This window comes from Danaus plexippus, chromosome Z (genome assembly GCF_018135715.1).
Source record: "Danaus plexippus chromosome Z, MEX_DaPlex, whole genome shotgun sequence".
NCBI lineage: Eukaryota > Metazoa > Arthropoda > Insecta > Lepidoptera > Nymphalidae > Danaus > Danaus plexippus.
In genome coordinates, this window is record NC_083559.1 from 11,700,201 (window position 1) to 11,721,486 (window position 21,286).

Below are 21,286 nucleotides of genomic sequence, written 5' to 3' on the forward strand. Positions count from 1 at the left end.
GCGTGTTAATTTTGTAGAAAAAACATGGAAATAAAATTTATTAGTGTATATATGGAAGTGCATATTACAACGAAATAATATTTAATGTATCAAGAACTTAACTTTATATTAACAATATCTCGTGTAAAAATTAAAGCAACCCGACGTATTATCATTATACTATCAAACTATCAAACTGAAAAAGGCAAATAGGTGCTTTACATAATGTTGTAAATGAGGTCATAATCTTACAGTACTGGACCAATATTAGCACAACACAGCTGAGAACCACTACACGGACACTGGAGATCAAATGAAAATAAACCGAATCGAAATCTGTCAATCCATTTGAAAGTATGCCAAAAACAGAGGCACATGCACACACAGAAATCTAGGTAAAATTTTTAACAACATATTTTGAGTTAAAAATAGATATAATAAAAAGTTTACGAAATCTCTTATTCCATTTAGTTAAATAACAATCTGAATATAAATTCCTATAATTCTTTCCCCTTTATTGAACTTTGGTAGCATGGTTGCAATAATTAAATGAGATACTCATTAATAAACCACAGAATAAACCTAAGAACGACTTCTGCATATGAATATAAGTTGAGTAAAACACATTTCTAGAAATACCTTAGCATTGTGGTAAATCTAATTTAAAGAAACTAAAATTTATGCTATAATTGTCAAGCTGAAAAGTTTATTTTTTTGTTTCGTTAATTGAAAAAAATGTTTAGGCACTATCAAATATTTTTTTTTTAATCTTTCAGTGTATGACTCATGGGCTCATTGGTTCAAGAGCAGTATTTAACAACACTTTTATTCATAAGGCTTATTCAATAGGCTATGTCGAATCTAATTAAGTATTAAAAAAAATACTAAGCCATACATTATACTTCAAAGATCATTTTCAATTTAAAAATAAGATCATATTTGGTTTACTGAGTTTTGAACTCCTACGGTCATTCAACTCATAGAAACACACTTTACCAATACCTCGGTTTTGTCACAAAATGTATAAATATTGTTAGCAATAGAAATAAGTTACTTAAAGCTTAATAAATATGTGTCAAAAGCTGTTTTGTTCATGTCTAATATTACTTTCAACAACATGTAAGTACAGAAGTTCTAAAAGTAATTAAAAACTTTTCCAGTCTTCGGAGTTGAAATATCTAAAAAGGATAATTCACTGATTAAATGATTTATTTCTCTTTGACACTGGAATTGTATAAATGTTATGTTATGGTTATAATCTTTTTGGGAATAATGTTAGAAAAAATATCAAAAAATAATACAAAAATCTTAGCTGGTAATAAAACATATATTTATTCATAGTACCCATATCTTACCCACTACTCTAGAATGAGTAACTTACTGCTTTAAAATGCCATTTCTAATATAGTTATAAAAGCAACCTTTTCTTAAACACACATAGTTACGTGAACACGCCAAACACTGCATACTACGCTATGAATATTATATTCGGTACTGGTCTTCTCTTAAAACTAAACAAATTATAAATTAAACACAAGGTGCCGTAAGGTTCCAATTGATGTACTTTATAAAAACAAAACTTATTTATTACAAGTGGTACTTTAAGTAGTACTTTAGTTTTAAGTTATTAGTAGCCCTTAAATCCCTGCAGAATTAAAAACCAACACGTGGCAGTAAATAATAAGACGAAAATAAAAAAAAAACCTTTAACATTTAAATATTAACCAAGAATTTTAAATATTAAAATTGAATGACCTGCAATAAAAATAACGTAAGTCTTCTTCACAAAAATAATCTAAAATAAATATAAATAATAGTAGTTTCGCCTAAACTTGAACTGATCTTTGTTGTTCTATCATATTTGTAACCACGTTTGGCGCATCCTTTTCTACTTTATCTTGACCCCCTATAATTTTATTTATGATATTTGCACAATCCTTATTTTCAATTATAGTGACATGGTTTCCTTCCAAATAATGTACAGTAACAGGGCCTTCAGTATATTTGTCCAAACCATAATTGTCCTCAAGAGGTAAGGGAATTTCTTTGGGTCGTAATAGTATGACAGGCGCATTAATTTTCTTAACATCATTTTCGTTATGTTCAAAAATCATTTTAGTTCTATTGTAACAAGCTTTCGACATGGCGCGTATAAAGTTGTGAGAATAGCTGTGTTGAACTGGACAAATTTTTATACCATAGTCAATCCTCTCATCATACGATTCAATTTCGTGAAGTTTTTCCATCAAATTCTTTGTTACATCATTATTAGGAGCAACCAAATCTATGGTGTAACAAATCAGACTGTTCTGTAATATTTTGTCATTTCTGAATTCTGCAATGGTCGTAATCGTGGTGGAGAGGAATTCAGGACTGCCGTCTATACAAAACACTGTTCCAGAGTGTCCTAAAATATAAATTTTCATGTTAACGCTGTTTTGTATTATAACTAATTGTAATAAATGTATAAATAAATATCTGTTTACAAACCTTCGCTTTCTAGAATGCTTGCTAACTTAAACAAGGGAAGAGTTCCAAAACTGTATCCAAGGAGGATGTAAGGTTTTCCATGGATTAAACGTGATGTTATTTTCTGAAAATTATAAATTTATTATGTTACCTATAACTACTGTTTACCAGATTATATTATATTATAATTAGCATCATACCTGATGTAGACTATTAACCAAATCATCTAAAGTGTCATTGCCACTTTCAGCACCGAATTGCAGAGCACAAATCTTAATCTTAAGGCGTTTACAAAGAGGGGCCATTCCCGCAGCACAACCTTCCAGACCTGGTAGCATGAACATAACCGCTTCGTCTTCGTGAACTGAAACATCCGTCTGAAAAGACAACCCAATTTTAGTATTATTGGTAAATAATGAAAAAAATATTAAATGCAAAATCATAAAACTGACCTCTGTTCCATCGCTGACCATAGTGGGCATATAAATGAAAGGTTCTGTGGCTAGGTTTTCGTTTCCGAAATTCCTTATAAAGGTTCGCAGACCAGCTGTTATGTCAGATGAATTAGATCTAGGTGTTGCCGAAGTGGATGCTGCTGCCTCTCGTATTGCCGTCAGTTCCACTAATCTAATTGTTTAAAAAATATAATTAATTATTTTTTATAATTCCAAATTTATTTATACTTTCACTATAACAATATATATAATAACCGTGCAAATGTCAATGTTCTGATGTCTTGCGCTGTAAGGAATATCTCAAATTCTCTTTCCAGTGTTTGTTTAATCTCAACAGCCATCATACTGTCCATACCCAATTCAGCGAGGGAGACTTGTTGAGATACAGTCTTCAGATCCTTGATACCTGGTAAAGAAATTGAAACATATATTATCTATATCACAATAGATAAATATTTAAACAATTTTCCATAGCGAATAGGTTAAAATTTGTATTAATAGAAAAATAAAAAAAATGTTTACATTTTTATTCCTCATAACATTCCGTTTATTCATTGACAAATTCTGTTTTAATAATCTTACCCATAATTTGTGCGACAGCGTCGACAATGTTGCCACAACCAGAACCACCGGCCTTCTTCTCAGCCACAACTATCGAGGACACTATAACTGCATCTTGTTTTAAGAATTTGTCTAAAGATAGAAGGCAGGAGGAAATTCTCTGCTGCAAGGTACCACCGATTTCTAGTTGAACATCTTCGTCTTGCATATCCGCTACCAAACCGACCTTTTACAGAAAGATATTAAATTAAAACAATGAAATTTTATAAAATATACAAATTCTCGAAATTTTCTGCAATTTACTTAAAACATTGTAACAGTAAAAAAAAGATGCGAATAATAAAAAAGTATTAAATTGAAAATACATTTATATTAACATCCAATTTACGATATAAAATTGTATGAAAATATAGTCCAATTTATAAAAACTTTAGCTTACGAATATAGTAACGGCAAAAAAAATGTGAGCATAACTTAAAGTGAAACTTTTAATAACTGTTCTACCGAAATGACATTTTGATTGATCGAATCTGGATTGGATTAAGTTTGAATTAAATCTTCGAGTTTACTGTAGTATGTAAAAGTATTATAAGTTATTAACATTTTTTTTTCATTCTTTAATACAATTAAACATGTTTTTTACTAATAAACTCACATCTCCCACAGCGCCCCACTGCACAGCCAGCGCAGGAAGACCAAGCTTGTGTCGCCACTCGCAGATTCGTTCCATAACTGAGTTTGAGTATCCATAGTTGGTTTGCCCGGCATTACCACGACCGCAGGATACGGATGAGAATATTACAAAGTCCCTATTAAATAGAAAATTCCATCATCACGTTAAAAAACTATTAAATATGAAAAAAGAATTCAAAATTGCAAATAAACGGAAATTGTATAAGAAAACGTTACTTACTTAAGACCAGGACATAGTTTCCTAGACAGTTTATCCAAATTCATAGTAGCCTTAGCTTTTGGACCGAAAGATATTTTGAATGTTTCAGGAGTTTGATTTTGGAAGATGGAATCCTTCAAGATCACAGCCAAATTAAATATAGCCTCGACTTTACCCATCGAGTTCGCCATTTCCAACATCTTTTGACAACCTTCTTCAGTTGTAATATCGTGAGTTGAAACTTGCACATCTGCCTTATATTGAGCCCAAGTCCTAGGGGAAAAATTTATAAGTGAGTTGATCGCTTTTTAAATTGGTATGAATGTTGGTTGGTTATAATATAATAATGGTGTATTATAACGTTAGCACGATAGATCCACAATTATTAGTTTTCTATTTGTTGGATAACAATGCAAATCAAGACAAAACTTCTGTGTTTACTACAATTATATATTCAATATAAAAATATATGAATATTTAAATCTAGATCTTTTATAGTTTTAAGTTTATCTAGTGCTATGATTATTTTTAGCAACAACTATATAATAATCTTATTAGATTTAGATATGTCAAGAAAACATTATTTACGTTATGTTTTATACAAGATGAATCTACTTAAACAAGTAACAATTACATTATATATTCAATTATATGTACATCCATACCTTAATCTAGAGGCCTGGTATCCATTACTGACTCCTCGCCTAGAGGTGAGCAATACACGCCTGGCACCGCGCAGTATTAGCCAGTCCGTTAACTCCAGACCGAAACCTCCAAGACCACCAACAACTACGTAGACGTAATCGTCCATACACATGTAACTGTATCAAACAAATTTAAAAATATTTAGCTTTTATGAAATGCGTATTGAGACAATCAATTACATGTGTATCATAAGGAACTTACCGAGGTGTTGCTGGTATTCTTAATGTAACTGGCTTCACAGGGCGATGTGACCTTTCTTCATCTCGAATTTTAATAATAACCTGTAGTAGAGGAACACAATAAACACTATATATCTTTGATCACGAAACAAGCAAAAAACAGATAATTTTTAAAAGTGTAATATATTCAGCTTTTACAGCTATATATATTCACCTTTCCAATATGTTTTCCAGCAGCCATATATCTGAATGCAGCCTCTATCTCGTGCTTTTCAAAAGTACAGTATGTTAGTGGGCGTACAGCACCGCTTTCAATGCCACTGAGCAGCAAATCTTGTAGACTCTGTTCAAATTCAATTTGGAATTAAAGGCGACTTTTTAAAATTCTGGCAATATATATTTTGAAAATTATTTCCAAGAAAGGTAGGTATACTTAAGTCTAAGTAATGTAGGTAAAAAATATAACACGGAAATGAATTTTAGGTATACAAGTATAAAAGGAACTTTACCTTTCTGAACTCATAACTGTGATCGAAGATAAAGTCCAACATAATGCCGTGGAACGAAGTCTCCTTCAAAAAGAAGTACATGCCGATGGGAGTATTGTTACTGATATCAAACTTGCCGATCTCAAGGAACCGACCACGGTACCCGAGGCAACGGACTGACGCCTATGAAATATAAATAATATTCCATTATTATTTTTTTACAATTGCTAGTTTTATTGTCAATTATCCAAATGAGACCCATTTTATGTTTAAGAGTTGTAGAGATTTTTATTAACATTTTAATATTTTAGAATTATAAAACGATATTAATATCAAATAATTTAATTATATATGGTAATCCGTCACCTGTAACTTCTCATCTGCTAAAGAGTTGAGTACGATGTCGACACCCTTGCCTTTCGTTTCTTTTCGGATCATGTCTTCGAAGGATGTGTCACGGGAATTGCCAATATGACTATCTATTATACATATAGGTAATTTGTTAAACACAAGTTATTATGTAAATACCACTGAATCTGATTTTACGTCATTTACTCGTTCCGTTAAATTAATTGATTTCGAATTATGTATTATAATTGAGAGTAATTATACTTATAAAAGTAATTATTAAATATTATTATTAAAGATGGGAACGATGCAAGTGTTTCTATTTTTAAAACAAATTAAATCTTCAAATGAACTGACTGGTCTGTACGAAGTAAAAGTACATGTTTTTTTTACCTTTAAGCTGCGGGAAAAGCTTCTTGATGAATGCCCTTTTTTCTGGAGTTCCCACAGTAGTAAAAACTTCACATCCATAATGAAGGGCCACGTTAATAGCTGCTTGACCTACACCACCAGACCCAGCGTGAATCAAAACTGACTCTCCGCGTTGCACCCGGGCAACCATTACCTACAATTTTACTAACGCTTTAATATTTTTGTATAATATTACCATTTACTCCAGTTTTATTTTTGCGCTGAAAATTTTCTTTATTATTTAATTTGTTAAAAGAAAGTTATTCTTACCATAGCATAATACACAGTTCCGTACGCAACAGGCACAGAAGCCGCTTCTTCGAAGGTCCATTCATCCGGAATATTCCACATTAGAGCCTTGTCTCCTTCTATCATGTTTGCCATACCGCTGTTTCTTACCATGGCCATAACTCTTGATCCACTAATATAAAAAGAATTTAATATTAATAATGCTTAATTTTATTAAGAAATTAAGAAAGTATTTTCTTATTTATTCTTGTGAATTCGAACTCTAAAACCTTGAACGTATCAGACAGAACTGTGTATGGAAATCCTTTTAAAGAATATTCACTTACTTGCATGTTCTTCCCACGACTTCAAAGCCCTGTACACATTCTTGCGCCAACCTCCCTCTTGCTACAGCGTCCACTGTCACTCTACCCATGGCTGTCATGACATCACGGAAGTTCAATGCAGCACAATATACCTATGCAGACATTAAAAAAATATAATAACAAATATTTTAGTGATAGTGTTTTCATACTTAGTTGTATTTTCAAGTAATCACATACATGTATGAGAATGCTGTATGGATCCTTAAACACTGTGTTCTCTCTGATTGGTCCTTCAAGCCACTTAAGGGTGGACAAATCACCGATAGTTGTAGTGTTAACGAATGCGTGGTGAGCATTCACTACATCCAGATCGCCTAGGAGTAAATGACGGTATGTGCCCCACTGACCCTATATATTACAGTCATAATATAAGCTTTAGAATTTTAGTATATAATATGAATAAAATTGTATATGTATAATTTACTTTATGTAATGTTAACTTACATCTTGATAAACATTTAAAGCCATATCTTTGTCTAGCTGCTCCTCGTAAAATTCCAAATCTGGGTTAAATGCTGGAGCTGAAGGATCAGCAATGAGAAGACCATGGACGACTTCGCCACCTGGTTCCCTTCGGAGACAATTGACTAATCCTAACAGACCATTAATAGGCTCATCCTCATTGTAAAGAACAAGCTTCTGACCGACCTTTAATTCTTCTTTCACTTTATCTATCCAAGAATAGGTATCATCGGTAGTTACAATTTTAATAAATTTTGCGGGCTTGGCACCAATTCGTTTTCGGAATAGAACCAAATATTCGACTCCAGTATCTTGTATACTTATTATATCAAATTTATCAGAAAAATCTTTTGGATTGATAAGGTCTTTTTCACGACTAATCAGAAAACCTTTGTCTCGGAGTGTGCTAAGTGCCGGTTTAAGAACCTGTAAATAAATTTTTTTGATTATCAATTTTGCAATTTTTTTTTCCAAATTTAATAAAGTTTCTAGAACTCACTTCAGGGCGCCTTAATAAATTAGCTCCGATATATATAATAGTATTCGATTCAGCTGTAGCTTTCTTGTTTTCTACCACAATGTTAGATGGCATTTCTATAGGCTCCTCAGAGAATACTGTCATATCTGCTTGAATCAGTGGCAAGTCACCGAGTACCTCACCAACGATTTCCATAATTGGTTCGTAGTTATTAGTTTTGTACTCTTCATCAATAACTTCTATGGCCTTAACTTTATAAGTTTGTATATTTTCAAGAACCAGTTGAATGTTAGCACGTAGAATATCTTCAATCTGTTAAAAGTTAATAATTCTATTAATCAATTGTTGCTCAGAAGGAAATCTATAAATACATGAGTACCTTAAAAAAATTTTAGACTGTTCATATATAATAAACTTACCTTCATCTTGGACTTGCCGAAATTGGGTACAAATACATTCTTTTCTAGTACTGGAACACCAAGAGGATTCTTCCTTGATATTGGTGTTGCATGAAGACCTCGAATTTCCACACCACCAGCCCTTCACAAAACAAAAATTAGTCTATTATGAAGTAAAAAGATGACAAAATACATTTTACATTAAATTAGGTATTACTTTAAATCTAGCAAGGCTCGTTTCAAATAATCTAAATGATAGTTCGCTTTTAATATAAAATCCTATTCTTACCTTATCACTTCAACCTCCGGATACACCCTAATTTCAAATGACTGGCGTGCGGAATCAGGATTCATTTTCGATATCGCATCATAGTGCATGTTTGCATCAATACTCAATCTTTCTATTCTTGTTGGTACAAAAAGTCCTCTTGTATCCTGGCCAATCAGCTTGAGCTGGAGCATACAGTCCATGAAAGCCACCCAGTTGTTCTGCCAAGCAAGTCGACCACGAGTACCCTCGACGTTGCAGCCAATGATACCTCGGAAGAGTCCACTAACACGGAATTTAAGATTTATAATTGTTATTATTTGCCGTTTGTATTACTAATTTAAATGCTATTACTAAATTACCATTTCAATTTCTGTTTTTCTTACGTAATAAAATTTTTGTGTAAAATTTTTACCTATACTGATAGCCTCTGAGACGCAATTCTTTATAAAAGTCCTTGGTCAACAAGTGTTTCACATTGGGTCCAGATGATTCAGGTGACGCAGGTAAAACACGGAAGTCCTGTCCTACATTCTTTTTGCTGTAGATACGACCAGTCACGATTGAAGCACCACTTTCTACGATCTATAATCAATAAACTCAGTTACTATCCTGATTATACTAATATAGGAATAGTTGTCATGTATTTTGGATTTTTTTCTAACCTCAAATTGTCCACTGCCCTTCTGGATCATAACTATGAACTCGAGATTTCCGTCCTTAGGAATGTTAGTAGCTCTTTGGAATCGGACGTTCTCGAAGACAACCGACACCTCAGTATATAATTCTCCCAACATCATACCAAGTGTCTCCCAAACCATGACCAGATAACCAGTCGCAGGATATAGATTACGACCTTAACATAAAGATTAAGTATATGCAGATTCGACCAATAAAAATATACAATATTTAACTTTCTTTAATATTCATACCATCGATCACGTGCCCAGCCATAAATTCAGAGTCCTCATCAACAATGGACATCCTGACTGTCCTTTCACCAGACTTCATTTTATCTTGGGCTTTGTATGATGTTACGTACCTAGTAACAAAAAATATTTTTAAAATATATGTGTCCCAAAGTTATAACAATGATAATTAATTCTAAAAATTTTATGTCACTTAAAAGTCGTACTCAGAGTACGATTGCTTTTTAATTATTTTTAGGAAATATCTTTTAGACACACATATTATTGTATGATAAATCTTCAAAATAGCTATTTACATTTAGAACACAGTAACTATTACTATAGTTATTGAAAGTTTTAATTATAAAAAAGAAACATATCCAATACGAACCAATTTTTAGTATACAATTAATTAATAATAATTAATATTAATTTTTGAAGAACAAAAATATTTTCGAGGATTCGAGTAAGATTTTTAATATTTTAACATCGTCTCAGAAAAGAATTCACGCTGTTAAAAATAAACTCAGCTTATTGTAAAACATAGACTTACCAATCTTCACTATGTTCCCACTCGACGAGGTGGGACAACATGGGTGTTCCCTGAGACACGGGGAATGGAACATGCGGGTAGATGTTCGCGAGATGTGGGTTCAAACCCGCCTCGTAAAGTCTTGAAAATAAATGAAGAGTGTGGTAGATTTAAAAAAAAATGTTTAAATTTTTGTGAATATTATCATTGCATTATTGAAAATATGATATTATTTTTAATTGAAAATAGTATGTAGATACATTATAGCAATGGAATATCATTAGAATATCTAAACACACTCACTTGCCCAAAGCCGTTAAAAAGTATTGAACATTGTCGGCGTGCTTCTTCTCAGTAAGAGGAATGTTAAGTACGTCTTTCTTTAGAGAACGACGAAGAATAGCTTGCAACAGACCATGGGGTGCAATTTCAATTGTTATTGCATTTCCAGGTATCAGACGAGCTGTCTCTTCGAATAGCACTGGACTCTGTTTTGAAAAATATTAAAATATAAAATGAAACAAAAAAAATTAAGTATTCGATTAACAACAACAATTAATATATTTAATAACGATTAATATGAGTCGAAGAGCATTTTTTGATTTCAATTTTAATTAGGGGCCCTACGATGCAAAGGGGCTCCTTTTTTTAAAACTTACCAAGAGGTTATTAGTGTGATATTCCGCGGATGACAGAGTTGCTCTGGGGTCTTTCCATAGCATCTGCGGTACAGATGTCGAAACCCAACGCTCGGATCGAGACTTAGGCTGAGGTATTACTTCTCGCAGGTATTGTAATAGTTTCGGACCTAATGCAATAAAAGAAAAATTATAAATATTTTCGATGTCACGTGTTTTCATTATTATTAACTATAATATTATGAAATAATGCAAAATTTTCAGTAAATAATTTTTTTTAAGTTTTACTTTGTTCAAACTAAGCTACCCTAAATGTAGTTATTTTAAAATTTAATGTGTAATTACCTGCATCTGCAATATATTTTGAATGGTATGCGATATTAGAACAAGGGACTTCCTTAGCGAATACCCCTTGAGCTACAAGCTTTGCAACAAAGCTCTTCATGATTTCCGCAGGTCCGGATATCGTGCTCGAGTCCGGACCATTGTGGCATGCAACTTCGATCTCTGGTGGAATTATTGATTTTATCTGCAAAATAAAAAAAAAGATATAAGATTTTTCTTTTTATTATATGTATATCATTCAAATCTTCAGAATTAAAACGAATACAGTGATGTAATGTCAATCATATATTTTGTAAGATTTTTTTTTTTTTTTTTGTTATAAACTTATCTTGGCTTATACAATTGAGCTTAATAACTAATCTCATTAATAGATCTGTATATAATTATGGTGATTACAATATTACCTGAGCATAACCCAAGCCCACAGCAGCCATGGACCCCTTGATGAATGGGGTTTCGATGGAGGCGAGTCCACGACTATACGCTGAGAGGATCATCTGTTCCGCGGTGAAACAACCATCTGCATAGGCACATCCCAGCTCACCAACACTGTGACCTGAGTGACAAAAATATTTAGTAACCACGAATTAAAGTAATTAGTTCAATGTTATCTGCAAAATATTATTGTTGTCTTTTTCACTTGGTTATATCTGTATTTTTGTGTCAAGTTTTTTTACTTGTCAAATTGAAGATAGCTCAAAGTTGATTAAGGAAAATGTATCAAACAAGACAATTCACTAACCAATGATGAAGTCGGGTTCAATTCCTACAGCTTTCAAGACATCAGTAAGACCGATTTGTACAGCGGCGATACCAATGAATGAGTTCAAGATATTATCATAAATAGATGGATCAGGGTCCGTTATGGTTTTTATTAGATTGACTCCTTTAGGTTCCAAAGCTTTGTGGCATCTGTAATTTTTTTGTTAAGGTATTATATAATTATTTTTTAAAAATATAAAAATATTTAATTTCTGATAAAACACGGTACGTATTATTTATTTTTTTTAAACTAACTTGTTAATAGCAGCTGCGAAAACAGGAATTCTCATAAGCTGCGTCGCCATACCAGCCCATTGGGAGCCCATTCCAGAATACACAAACCAAACAGGGCGCTTCACACCTGAGAAGTACTGAATGTCTCGACTGACAGATTTGCTCTTCACTGGAGTTGATTCTGTAGATAAATAGCTTGATGTTTTATGGCAATTTCATGTATTAATGTTACTAACAAATAAATGTCTATTTCTTGAAAAATAAATTGTACAAGAATTTTAAAACGTTATTTTCCTCTTACCTAACAAACTGTATCCTCTCACTACATGGCCTGTGATATCGTCGTCATGGATGGCATGCAACAACCTTATCAGTTCGGCATCTACTGTCCTTGACTCTAGATCATCCAGTATTTTCGCGACTGCGGACTCAGTACGACCAGAGACACACACTAAACGCGGCAAATCATCAGATGGTATACCATTGTTGACCTAAGAAAGACAATTTTGAAAATTTTAAAGGACATAAGCATTAAATTACTTGAAGGAAAATATCTAAATTATTCTCCAGTTACGAGCATTCAATAACTTACCTTTTCTCTAGCAACATTCTTCAGTAAGGTGTGCGCATTTGCTCCTCCAAATCCAAAACTGTTGATACCAGACATGCCTCTATTCCAAGGATGTTTCTGGGTGATGACTTTCAGGCGATTTTCGGACAGAGCTTTTACTCCTTCACGTGGAACCGTAAAGTGTAGATTGGGTGGAATGTATCCAGTGGAATAAGCAATACAGAGCTAAAAAAACGTTAGATTATAACATAATATATGTATATGTATATATAAATTGACTTAATTAAATAATAAACATTTACTGTACACACCTTAGCAATTGAACATAAGCCAGATGCTGGCTCACTGTGACCCAAATTTGACTTAATAGATCCAATCATAAGTGGCTCAGAACGACCAGTGCAGAAAACATCTTCAATTGCAACCAACTCTTCAGGGTCTCCTACTCGTGTACCTACATAAAATACATTTGTTTAAAATTTTGTTCGTAATTTTTCAAATTATTCATGTAATTCCTAAAAAAAAATTAACAATATTTATACACATACAAACACACACACACACACACACACACACACACACACAAGAACATCATTTATATTAAAGGAAATTTTCAATGAATCTATTTAAGAAGTAGACTTGATGCTCATAACTAACCAACTAGCTTTTGCTTGTAGTCTTTTGTAAAAATACAAATGATAAACAGATATTGTTACTGTAAATTGTTTTTTTTTTAGGAACAATGAAGAGCCATTTTGTTTGTGATCGAACAAGTTTTTTTATGTCTTTATTTCTAAGGATCGTATTTATTAGTATATTTATTTCTAAATGATTATAGTATATTTATCAAGATTTTTGAGTCCATTCATTAATATTTGCAGTCTAAAATTATTCTCAATGTCATACCAGTGCCATGAGCCTCCACGAACTCGAGGGTGTTTGGAGGGATAGAACATTCTTCGTAGAACTCGTTGAGTAGCAGCTTCTGGATGTTTCCAGCTGGATATGTGATACCCTGTTCCTTGTAACCATCACAGTTTGTTTTCGCGTGTAATACTTGAGCATAAACTCTAAAAACAAATGTATTAGAGAAATGATTATGAACATATCGAAAGGAAATAATATAAAGAATAAAAGCACACAGAAATCAAAAATATTATTCACCTCCTAGAATCTTTTGCTTTCTGTAATAGACATACGACGATGGCTTCAGATCGGGCATAACCGTTGGCACTGTTATCAAAACTTTTGCATCTACCGTCAGCTGATAACACGCCCAACCTTTAAATAAACATTCGATGTAAATACGAAAAATAATAATTTTATTTTAAATATTTTAAGTAATTAATTATTAGATTTATTTTTATGCAGTATCATTTCTATTCGCGCACCTCGAAAACTGAAGGGAAACGTAAGGATGTAAGCACAAATTCGATCCTCCGACGATCGCAGCATCGCAATGTCCATCTCTTATGGCCCTAAACGCATGTTCCAAAGCGTAGAGCGAACTAGAACAGGCTGAGTCGACAGTGTAAGATGGACCAGTGACGCCAAGCCAATATGAGATACGGTTGGCCAACATCGCACGGGAACATCTGTAATCAATTAAACATATTTATGGAATATAAGCACAATGAAACTGATTGCTTTGAAAACGTCACTTTCGCTTTTAATGATACAACCAGTCACAATACGTGTTAATAAAGTTATAAAAGGAATTGAGTCAAAACGTTTGAGAAGTCGAAAGTTACGATGTAATTTAAGAGGAAAATACGATACCCTGTCAAAGTTATCTTTTGATAACAAATGTTTTGTTTGTTGCTTATAAAATATTTCAAAGCCTAAATTGTTAGACTACTTTCTCGATAGAAGACGTGTTGGGGACGATTTAATTATGTATACTCAATAAAGTTTCTTTTATAGAAATGACACATACATTATTTATTATCTCTGAAAATATAAATCTCGAATTGATACCAAAAGCATAGTATATAACATCAAAATAAAACAATATCCGGGTAGTAATGTTGCGTGAATAAAAACATTTATATCATTATAATTTTTCCGAGAATAACATCCAATACTAACAGACGAGATTACTCATTTGTTATTCCCAAAATTTAAATCAGGCCAATGATGAAAATGAGTATGTATTTTGTAATCTATAGCCCTATAGTTTGCGTTTCATTCGAGTAAGTAGGAGTATGTACACACTCTTGATAACATAACCTTTCAACGTCAGTTTAGTAAAAGACTTTACCCACCCAGTCACTCCAAAACCGTTGACCTGCATTTTCTCATAGAACCAGGTCTTTTCAGACTCCGAGAAACATGCTCCAATGAATACACCGGTCTTGGTGCCACGCAGCTCTTTTGGGTTTAAGCCTGCCAGGTAATAAAAAAGGATTAGTATCGATCTTATAAAAATGTATATTATAATGCATTCTCATGCAACATTTTATATGAAATTAATTTAAACAACTATACTTTTTTAACTTTATATAGCATTAAGGGCTTTCTTAATACAAAAACCCAGAAGTGAGTATAAGTTTAGTTTCAGAGTAGTATTTTAACAATGTTAAAAACGGATGAGTATTCTATAAACCCCTAACTTGTAACATAAAACAAATTTTGGGTTCCATTAAACGAAATAACAGATTAAAATAATTACAGAATGGAAGTTTTAATGGATTTCATGATAAGATTTCCTTTGCTATAAAGATTTGAAAATTTTAATGCAAGTCCACGTCTCAAACTAAACGGGAGCGGTTTAGGATGTTATCTTATTTGATACGGGATTCGTTTTGTATTTTATAGTTGGCATACTTTCTTAATAGTCATACCTTAGTAAATTTATAAATACTATGAAGGAATTAAAAGGACATTATATATTAAAAGGAATAAACATATTTTCAAAGTATAAGTTTAAGAATATTATTATTCGTTTTAATTTCAGTTCTTTAGTTAAAGTTTTTGAGCGTGTAAAAATTGTGAAAGGCGATATGATTATAAAGTTAAGCCTTAAAAAGCCTACACTAAATACAAGTTAGAATCGAGAAAAGCTTCCAAAAAGCCTAAACTTATATCAATATTAATGATTATTTCATAATTGATGTTAATTGTTTTAGTGTATAGCATGTTTAAGGTTTCGATGAGATACGTTGTTCTGCCTACTAAATATTTTGAATTGATGATTTAGCAGGATTGTAATAATTGATAGAACTATCTCATTCGAGGTATTATAAAACGAATAATTGAATTTGTAGTAGTAATATTTTTAGGTTGTTAGTATAACTTGACGACATAAGTGTACTAAATTCAAATCAATGATAATACACATCTTTTAGGAACAGTCGTCATAATATTTTCAATTTATATAAAATAAATTAAAGCTCCACAAATTTATATTGAATTGTGCCATACGTTTTAGCTAAAAATTATCGTTTATGAACCATCGATAGAGAAAATTACTGGCGTTATTGAATTACTATCAATATTATTTGGGTATTAATTTGAGTGAATATGTCCGTCGCATAAAGAGACTGAAAATAACATGTTTTCAGTACATCAAATTAAAGGCCAATTTGTCGTTCAAAGCTTAATGACTTTATTCTGAATATTTCGGAACAGTTTGAAAGCGTTTATAGTGTAATCTAAATGAAATGTGACGTAGAATATATATTTTCTATGCGGCATAAATTATAATATTCGTGAATATGGTATGTAAAAAACGAAACAACTCATTGTTTAATGTTATTATGTCCATATAGAAAAACGGTTTTAACGTCTTTAAATTGAAACCCGTTATTACGATTTCATTCCTATAAAAAAACTACTTTATATTCACTTATATAGATAGAATATATCGTTCAAGCGAACGCTTCTGTATATACTACTATAAATCTAACGAATTTATGACTAAAATACATAGAATTGTATTTTTAAAACAATATATTTTTATACAAAAAAAAATTCAAAGTTAAGAAAATAGGTTCCTCTAAAAAATTATTAAAAACACTTTTGTAATTTTACCTGCATCTATGACTGCCTCATAAGCTTTTTCCAAAAGGATCCTGCACATGGGATCCATAGTGTGGGCCTGCTTGAAATGAACCCCAAAGAATGAAGCGTCGAATCTATTGACGTTATTGATCTTGCCGGTACGCTGCGGAATCTCAGGGTGTGCGAGCTTCCATCGTCTGGCGTCCCCAGAGATCAGGTCCACCTTCAAAAATACAAATTTGTAAACCTCCGAAATAACGAATAGGAATATTTACAAAAAAAAATCTTAATTTTCTTTAATCTTTTAGTCGAAAGCTGTTTAGTCGCTGATGTAACTTTCACCTTATTGAAGAGGTTCTCTTGCAGATGCAAAACAGAGTCAGAGTCGGGAAAGTATCCCGAGATGCCAGTGATGAGGACCTCATCTCCGGGCGGAGGGTGAGACAGACGGTGTCCCGACGTCAATCTATCTTCCGACACTGGAGATGGTGCCATCTACAAAACAACTTTTTTTATTCATATGATAAAACGGCAAAATTTTGTCTTGTGAAACGAATTAAAATTTATTGAAGCTGAAGATACGTTAATTTAAAAAATTAAATGTATCAATTACATCTGTGACTTACAATTTTCTTATATATGTATATACACACTGACTATAAATTCAAAATCTAAAACATTTGTCCTAAAATTCTTCAGTGGAAGAAAAAAAGAACATTATGATTATCGTTCATAAAAAATATAATAAAAACGTTTAAAAGATCATATGCTTTAAAGCATTTTGTTATCAAAACAGAAGTTTAAAAAAAAAAAACAAAAATATTGAGCAGTTTCCTCCCATATTTTTAACTCGTTACAATTAGTTCAGCTTCTGCTTTAGACGTTGCTGAATCTAGACGAAAAGCTGATTCAGCTTGAAGTAACGTTTTTCGCCGGTAAAGCTTTAGGTAAGACACGGGAAAAATCTTATAAAATTTTGTGGTATAGTTTTCATGAATTTATATACTTTATAATTTTTTAAAAGGTAGCTCAAATAACTGGAATAAATCGTATGTTTGGGAACATTTGTGATATTTGGTGGTCTTATAGCGCTTCATATAACCACATTTTCCGATTCACCAGCAAAAAAATTTAATTATTTCCCTCTCTTATTTACGAACTGGTATTTACGAGACAGGTTTTTCTATGGACAGGGCAAAATTTTGGACCTAAAAACAGAAGTAAAATAAATAACAAATCGAAACACAACACACAAAAAACTATGCTCTTATATAAAATTACTTTGAATTAAAATATTCTGTGATTAAAAATTCAGGTATGTTTCTAAATAAATGAATAAATAAAGTATTGATTATTCAAAATTATTCCTAAAAGCATTGTGTGCAAATTGCGCAAGTTATGTGTTATTATGTATTAAATATTCATTTAATAAATTAATTTCTACAAACAAACAGCTTTTACTTAGTAATAAATTCATAGAATAATTGAAATCTTTTAGCTACCCTTGCTGTTTAGTAGATTACCTAAATCAGCTTCACAAAAAAACTATTATTATCATATATATTCTGCGATTTTTATTATTTTTTCTAGAATAATTATCAACGTCACACTACCTTCGATGTAAGACAAGACCTTAAAAGAAATATTCAAATTTTAAGTACGTTTTTGAATTTCTAAAGTACCTTACATTTCATTAGAGAGGAGATTTTTTTAAGGCTCTAATTAAACAAATTACATAGAAAGCTATAAAAATTTAAATTTAAAATATAATAACATTGAAAAAAAGTAAAAGTTTATGATAATCTGCACTGAAGTTGACGTCAAATAAAAAAAACAACAGCGTTAAAGGAATTTTGAATTGCAAATCAATGCACTATGCCCCTTTTAAACAAAAGAATTTGTAAAACTCGTCGTAATTTGAACATACATTTTTAATGTAACTTAATTTTTACATGTACATCGATAAAAAAAGGTCGTATGACATAACTAAAAAAATATGTATTAGTACTTCTATTCTTCGTTGAAATTTTTTTGTTCAAACAGCGTTATCCTAATATTCATTAAAAGATAGTTTAAATAGACGAACATTGTCTAATTATATCCTAAGCCTTGAGTGCCTCAAAATTTTACACACAATTATTATTTTTATAATCAGGCCCATGTTTAACATTATTTGCAAATACACTAAAGGTCCTAGAGTCATTGCGTAACATTAGAATAGGTAATAGAGTAATCAATGTCAAATTCGGACTGTTTAAATTAATGTGACCTATTTCAATATAAAAAAAGAACGAATTGAAATGTTCAACTTTTTATGCTAATGAAAACTGACTAATAATTAATATTCATTAAGGTTGAATTTCAAAATACCGAGAAAATTACTTACTTATTGATAGCAATAAGAACAACTAAATGAAATATTTGAAATGTGAAATGAGCTGTAAATACTTTAAAAAAAAAAAGATCGCAAATATTTTTAAATCACTTTCATTATTGATTCCAAATCCTTTATTCAATATCTTTATAATTCCGTTATTGATAAATGAATTGATAACTAAAAATAGTTTTCACCTAGAATCTGTATTATTTAATATAATTGAAAAAAATATATAATATTGGACATAAACACGAGATTTAATTGATTTGCAAAAAGAAAAAATTAACCCAAGGCAATATATAATAATAAGGCAGATGAACTTTTAATTCAAAAATACTTTTAAAAGATGTCATCTCTTTAGAAGCTTTGATGTAGAGACATTTAAAACTTTATTGTAAATCTTTATAATAATAGTCTTTTCAAATACTTTGCGCATTGGATTTCAAATATTTTAAATAATTACCTAATTATAAATAGACCATTACGTGTAGTCAAAAAAAAAAAAAACAAAAAATATTTATGTAAATAGAAAAAAGTTACATAAATTCAATAATTTAATAGTTTTTTTAATAAATTATTCTCAATTGTGAAATGCATAGATGCCTACAAACTTTTACAAATCACTATAATTAGTATTTGACCAATTTCTTTGTTATTATTATGCGTTATATAATTAATGTTATTTTATTTGTTAATAATATTTGAAATAAGAGGTAACTTCATCTTTACGACTATTCGTCCTTTTTATTTCTGCCTCAATATTATTTTTAATAAATACAGTATCCTGGATAAACTAATATACATATTTCTTTAAGAGTAGCACCTGTTTCACAAATGAGAATAAAATTAAATTATAAAACATATTTACTTTTATCGCCAAGCAAGAATAAATAAAAACCAAAAAAAAAAATAGTGTGAGATTTCACAAACATATTACAGTATATTTTGCAACAGTTTCATGTCGTTGGTACACAGAACAATTTTATTTTAGAGTCATATTGTAAAAATGCATGCAAGCAATGCTAGAAACCAATGGAACACAAATTGTAACAAACTCACCTTTAATTTAATCACTTATATGACCGAAGACAATATGGAACTGTATGCAACGTGGACACCGTCCACTCCACGTCTGTCACCCAACACAAAGGTGCGATGTATTTAAAACGTCCTATTAAAAAATATGCACAGGGTGCTCTGAGTTATTCATGAGAACAATAGTTTAATTACAATGCAAGACAAAGTCATTTAATTCGATTAAATAATAAGTTCCAATACATACATATATAATAACAATATAATTTTCATTACGTTATGGGAAATTATACGATTGTAAAATCTATGGTATTATTTTTATATGAGTGAAGAATGTATTAAAATACTTTTTACTCGCATTCTATTAAATTTCGGACACATTGTTAGCTGTTCTTCTTAATTTTTCAATCATAAACAAAAATTTATAAATTGTCCTTTCAATATGACGCTAACAACTTTTTTTCCTTTTTTATTTTAAAAATATTTTTTTGGCTGACGTTTAAATCGGCTAAAATGTTTCATAACCTCCATAAAGAATTTTCATTACAAATGTATGCAAATTATAGTAAAGCTCGAAATATGAAATCCGACGTTATCAATGTATCTATCGGGAATAAGTCTACGTGATCCAAATCACATCGGGTCGTTACCGTCTCGTGAGATTTAAATACAGCAGATGAAAGCCAAGAAGCATGCAACTGACACATTGACTGTTAACATACGAGGATACAGAACAGAGTTTCCTAATGCATGAAGATAATTGATTAGTAACTTATCATATAGAGATAGAATAGGCATACCAACCCCATATTCAAACATATTAAGCCCGAACGGTTGAAATAAAGACATTTGCACCGTAGGTACGAGTGTGCATTACATGATATTTATTAACTTATTATCTCATAATATATAGAAACTCATAAAAAATAAAAGGTGAACTATGAGGTAATAGAACTCTCCTATTTAAAAAGTTAACTAAATAATATGACAGTTGATACCAATATTATAGCTTTTTTCAATGTATTATTATCATCATCGTCGCAAGAGTCTTTGCAGACTCATCGTTTTCATCACGTATCAGTGATCCGTATACATGATGACTTTCTTGGAAAGATAGTTGCAGTGGTTTCCTCTTGCCTTCTGCACCAGCACTTTTTGGGGCTATTTAGACCCCA

General features: G+C 31.3%; 1 protein-coding gene across 1 annotated transcript; it reads right to left on the bottom strand.

The window, feature by feature from the left end:
- Nucleotides 1-1,287: 1,287 nt before the first annotated feature.
- LOC116778175 (fatty acid synthase) lies at nucleotides 1,288-20,242 on the bottom strand. Its single transcript, XM_032672097.2, has 41 exons — nucleotides 20,136-20,242; nucleotides 17,042-17,194; nucleotides 16,730-16,922; nucleotides 14,962-15,082; nucleotides 14,089-14,292; nucleotides 13,862-13,978; nucleotides 13,604-13,767; nucleotides 13,009-13,151; nucleotides 12,719-12,922; nucleotides 12,428-12,617; nucleotides 12,148-12,307; nucleotides 11,873-12,042; nucleotides 11,535-11,686; nucleotides 11,131-11,314; nucleotides 10,807-10,955; nucleotides 10,451-10,635; nucleotides 10,169-10,288; nucleotides 9,640-9,749; nucleotides 9,373-9,563; nucleotides 9,123-9,292; nucleotides 8,729-8,992; nucleotides 8,461-8,581; nucleotides 8,063-8,353; nucleotides 7,546-7,989; nucleotides 7,279-7,449; nucleotides 7,063-7,193; nucleotides 6,758-6,908; nucleotides 6,470-6,641; nucleotides 6,095-6,207; nucleotides 5,750-5,911; nucleotides 5,455-5,583; nucleotides 5,263-5,342; nucleotides 5,022-5,177; nucleotides 4,378-4,629; nucleotides 4,120-4,273; nucleotides 3,486-3,690; nucleotides 3,159-3,309; nucleotides 2,901-3,075; nucleotides 2,649-2,825; nucleotides 2,470-2,572; nucleotides 1,288-2,386 (listed from the first exon to the last, which is right to left on the bottom strand). Exons 2-41 carry the CDS (start codon nucleotides 17,192-17,194, stop codon nucleotides 1,806-1,808), a joined length of 7,263 nt encoding a protein of 2,420 aa, XP_032527988.1. The 5' UTR covers nucleotides 20,136-20,242; the 3' UTR covers nucleotides 1,288-1,805.
- Between the last annotated feature and the right edge of the window lie 1,044 nt (nucleotides 20,243-21,286).